Source organism: Rhea americana, unplaced genomic scaffold (genome assembly GCF_003343005.1).
Source record: "Rhea americana isolate MKP2758 unplaced genomic scaffold, rheAme1 scaffold_315, whole genome shotgun sequence".
In the NCBI taxonomy this organism is placed as follows: domain Eukaryota; kingdom Metazoa; phylum Chordata; class Aves; order Rheiformes; family Rheidae; genus Rhea; species Rhea americana.
Genome location: NW_028186441.1, coordinates 777198 through 781457, shown reverse-complemented (window position 1 = coordinate 781457; position 4260 = coordinate 777198). Strand labels below are relative to the sequence as shown.

At 65.2% G+C, this 4260-nt stretch overlaps 1 protein-coding gene across 1 annotated transcript in view; it reads right to left on the bottom strand.

Annotated features, from left to right (window-relative positions):
- Positions 1-965: 965 nt before the first annotated feature.
- Positions 966-4260, bottom strand: part of GLTP (glycolipid transfer protein) — a 6249-nt gene continuing 2954 nt past the window's right edge. Inside the window, exons 2-5 of the mRNA XM_085310280.1 lie at positions 3401-3462; positions 2884-3017; positions 1989-2139; positions 966-1380 (exon numbers count right to left, since the gene is read on the bottom strand). Of these exons, the coding sequence (XP_085166406.1) occupies positions 1198-1380; positions 1989-2139; positions 2884-3017; positions 3401-3462 (530 nt within the window). The 3' untranslated portion in view covers positions 966-1197. The remainder of the gene's footprint in view (positions 1381-1988; positions 2140-2883; positions 3018-3400; positions 3463-4260) is intronic.

The following is a 4260-nucleotide window of genomic DNA, read 5'->3' as shown; positions in this document are numbered from 1 at the left end:
CCGCTCCCGCTCCCGCTCCCGCAGCCGGGCCGGCTCTCGCCGGCACCTTCCCCGGGACGGCGCGGGGACGGCGCCGTGCTTCGCACCGCGGGGCCGAGCCGCGCGGCTCCGGGGAGGAGGGAGTCAGCGAAAGCGCCTTGCGTTCGCCTTCCCCCGCTGGAAACTCCAGCGAGCCCCAGCTCCGTTCCAAGACAAACAGCGCTCACCTGGCGAGAGCGGCCGCGCTCCGGCTCCGGGAGGCTCTAACAAACGCAGCTCTGTGCGGCGCCCTCCGCCCGGCGGCCCCCGCCAGCGCGGCCGAGCAGCGCTCGGCAGAGCACCGCCATCGCCTTCCAGCACCAGCCCTGCGCCGGAGGGAGCCCCGCGGCCGGGAGAGCCGCCGGGAGCCGCCTCGTCCGTCCTCGGGGACGGGCTGCTCCGGGGAGAGACCCCGACGCGCGGCGCTGGCCCTGCAGCAGCGAGCCCGGACCGCCCCGGGGCCGCATCCTGCACCAAGGGGCCGCATCCTGCCCGGGGCGGTGGGGGCTGAGCCCTGCCCCAGCCCCCCCCCCTCCCCAGCACCGCAGACGTGCCGCCCCCCAGCCCGGCCCCCCTCGTACCGCACACGTCCAGCGAAGGGTCCCGTCCCGCCGAGGGTCCCGCTGCCGCTGCCGGTGGCCGGGCGCTGCGGTCCTGGGGGCGGCGCGTCCCGCCCCGCGCCGGGGCCGGCGCCCAGCGCGGCTCGCTGCCCGCTCGCGGCTTCCCCCGCGGACGCGGCGCCGCGGGAGCGAGGGGTCGCGCGGGGAAGCCGCCGGCGCTTCTGCCCCGGCCGCGCTCGCCCGGCCGTAAGGGTCAAGGCAGAGGCTAAAGAGCATCAGCCAGCGCCGCTGCCAGCCACACTTCACCTCCCACAACACGCTACAAGTACACCCAGTGGTAAGGGCTGGAAACGCTCCTTTTTCTCTTTCGCACAAAAGCTTGGGAAATTCTTGCGATATCATTGGTTTATTGCCATATTCTCCATAGAAAATTATCTTTTTTTTAAAAAAAAAAAAAAAAAAAAAAAAGAAAATAAAAAAAAAAGACGGGCTATCCGCTGCAGAACCAGACCAGAATCGGTCATCTGACAACTGGCAGCAGCCCTAGTAGTCACAGTGATTAAGACGTAGGCAGTACTCGCCGCACCGCACTCTCGGCTGTACAAGTCCCGTGCAGGTGTTAGGCTTTGTAGTTCAGCTCCGCGTTCATTTTTGTATACATCTCATAAATCGCATCCAGGATGGGGGCAACCCTTGATAGAAACTGATGGATCTTCTCTATGGTCTCCTCCTCCTTTACGTCCTTGCCCTTCTCTAAAGCCTTAAGCAAATCCGACTTGTATGGAAGAGCATAGACCGAGCCCTACAGAACAGGGGGGAAAACACCGCAAGGCCGTTACAGGAGCGCTCCGGGTCGGCCGCAGACGGGAAGAGCGCCCGCCGTGGGAACGCTGCTCCCACAAAGCTAATAACCCCCCCCCCAGCTTGTTAGGAAACCTCCAGTCCAGCGAATTAGCAGAGCAGCTTCCTCTGCTCGTAGCRCCCTCCAAACCGCCCATCCCAGCACGCTGTCACCGCCGCCCCACCGGCGGGCAGGGCTCTGCCTGCGCACAGGCTCCCTCCTAACGGACCTGCTTTAGCTCCCGCTTCCCCGCGTCTCCCAGGCAGAGCCGGGCCTCCGCGGGGCTCGCCCGGGCCAACCCCAGCGCTAACAGCCTCCGACCGCGTGCCCCGAACAGCCACAGCGTCCGGGGCGGTCTGCTGGAACCCCGCCGAAGCAGGGGCGGCGAAGCTCCCCTGGCAGCACTGTCCAAAATAAATCACGGGTCTCCACATCCAGCGTGGTTCCAAGCCCTTAATTACCCTAAAGCAGATCACTGCTCAGAGCAGCAAACATCGAGCATCTGGCCTTAAAGCAGCACTGCTTTGGCCAGGCTCCGTGGCAGCCCCAGCAGGGAAGCAAACACTCACGGTGAAGAGCTTCTGCAACATCCAGCCGTGGTATTTCTTCAGAGCGATCTCATAAGCTTTCAARGCGTTCACTCTGATGAGGTTCGGGTGCTCCTCATCTCTCTCGCCATCRGAGATGCTCTGCAGCAAAACTAGCATGAACTTCAGGCCCCTGGGTGGAAAGCAGAGCTGTCAGGCATGGAAACTGGCCACCTCCACTGGMTGAGACCCTTCTGAGACGCCTGCAAGTTCACACGTTCCTGGTGAAGGTGGGCCCTGCAGGGTGCCTGGCTGACTTGAACAAGCACAGGTCTCCTGCGTTTGCAATGCCACCTTCAGCAAGGCCATCACCCAAGTTACTGCACCTGCTACACACTCACAAGCCCTGTGTGGTCCAGGCCACGTCTAGAAACCTGTGGCTCAGGCAACACCCTGCTTGGAGGAGGTTTAAGCAAGCGGCACAAAGCCTCAAGGCCAGCCGGGATTTAGTGGAATGTAAATACGTGTTTATCTGAACGGTCAAAAGGAGAACGTCAGGCAAGGCCAAACCTTTAGACACGCTGCTGAACTCCAGCACGAGCAGAGCTAAGGTCTGCCTCGCTCAAGGAGCTCRGCGTGTTTCTGCTGGCGCGGCCCGCGCGGCAGGCTGCTCCCTCGAAACGCCTGTGCCCTTGCAGCCTCACTCAAACCCAGCCTGAAGGGACCGACCAGACCTGGGCTGTTTGGACTCCAAGGATGAGAAAGACCCTTTACGCACAGAGCAAACGGGCCTCAAGAGAAAGGGCACGCACCAACATTTCTTTAGCTAGTCCAAACCAAGGAACTGCAACGTTACAGACTCGCTGGCATTCAAATCGCTCCCTGAGCACCGAGACACACCCCAGGGCCCAGCACAGCTTCTGACGCCGTGAGTCACCTTTTCAACCACATCAGTGCCAGCGTTGCACCCGTCTTTGGCCACGCCGAGCCGTACATCTCCCTCTCCGCTTCCAGGATGTTCTGCAAAGTTTTGAACTTGGTGGGGTTGGAGTCATAAACTGCTCGAATTTTCTGAAACGATCGCAGAAGGGAGCCGTCAGGTTTGGAGTCTCCGGGGAAGAAGAGCGGAGGCACACGGCATCCGGAGAGCAGCGGGGTTAGCGCTCTCGCAGCCGCTTACGGCTGCAGCTCGGGCAGCTGTGTCCTGCGACGCTTGACCGCAGGGGCAAACCGGCCGTTTCGCTCGCAAACCCAGCTAAGGCATGTACGGGCCCAGGACCAGCCACTGCGGAGCCTGGAAGCCCTCGCGGAAAGGAGCCCTTTGAAACACCTCTGGGTCTTGCCTCTCCATTCCCAAAGCATCTCTGCCTCGGAGGAGTCCACCCCATCCAGGGACTCCTGACGCAGGAGAAGGCACGTTAGAGGAACCAGAGCTCCCGTGGGCCCTTCCATACCTTGATATTTCCAGCTAGGTCTGCTTTGACTGGCGAGTACACGATGGGCGTCCCAAGGCAGTCTGGAACAGAGAGAGAGGAGAACTGCTCACCAGGGCCRCCCGAGGGGCTCCGCGAAGCCGGCGAGCTTCACCCGAACGGCGAAAGGCACCGAGAGGCGCACCAGGCTGGAAGGGGCCGCTCGGGGCTCGCCCCGGCCCCCGGGCGCAGCCGCGCTGGGAAGGGGATGCCAGGGCGCGGCGGAGCCRGGACGTGGGATTTGGGCTGAAAGAGCGGGTTCAGCTCCCGGCCCAGGCAGCGGCTATATTCCGCTCGCGCGCTTTGCAAAGCCGCCAGCATAATAGCAGACATTGTGGGAGGCCAGCGGCTCCCGGAGCGCGCCGGCACCGGCTGCTGCGGCGCGAGGGCGTCGGGCGCAGCACCAGGCTGCAGCAGCGCGGCGGGGAGGGCTGCGCCGCGGCGGGGCGAGCGGGACGCGCCGGCACCGGCAACCCCCCCCCTCCACCGGCGCCTCTTCCCAGGGCGAGAGAGGGGGGAGCCGGGCAGGAGCCGGAGCCGGTCACCCCGCTCCAAGGCGGCAGGGCTGCCGGGGGCTCGAGGGGGCGAGCCCGGCCCGCCGGCGCGCCCCGCCGCCCCCGCTCCCGGGCCGGTTCCCGGCGCTGCTGCTCGGCGGGTTGGACGGGCTGCTGCCGCCTGCCCGGCCCCGGGCGGCCGGGACGTGACGCAACGCGGGCGCGCGGGGGCCTGCTTCGACGGGCCCGGCCCCGGGACGGGGGGGACGGGGACGGGGGCACCCGGAGCACGGCCGGGGGCACTGCCAGCGCTGGGACGGGGACAGCCAGCACCTCGGGGCTCACCAC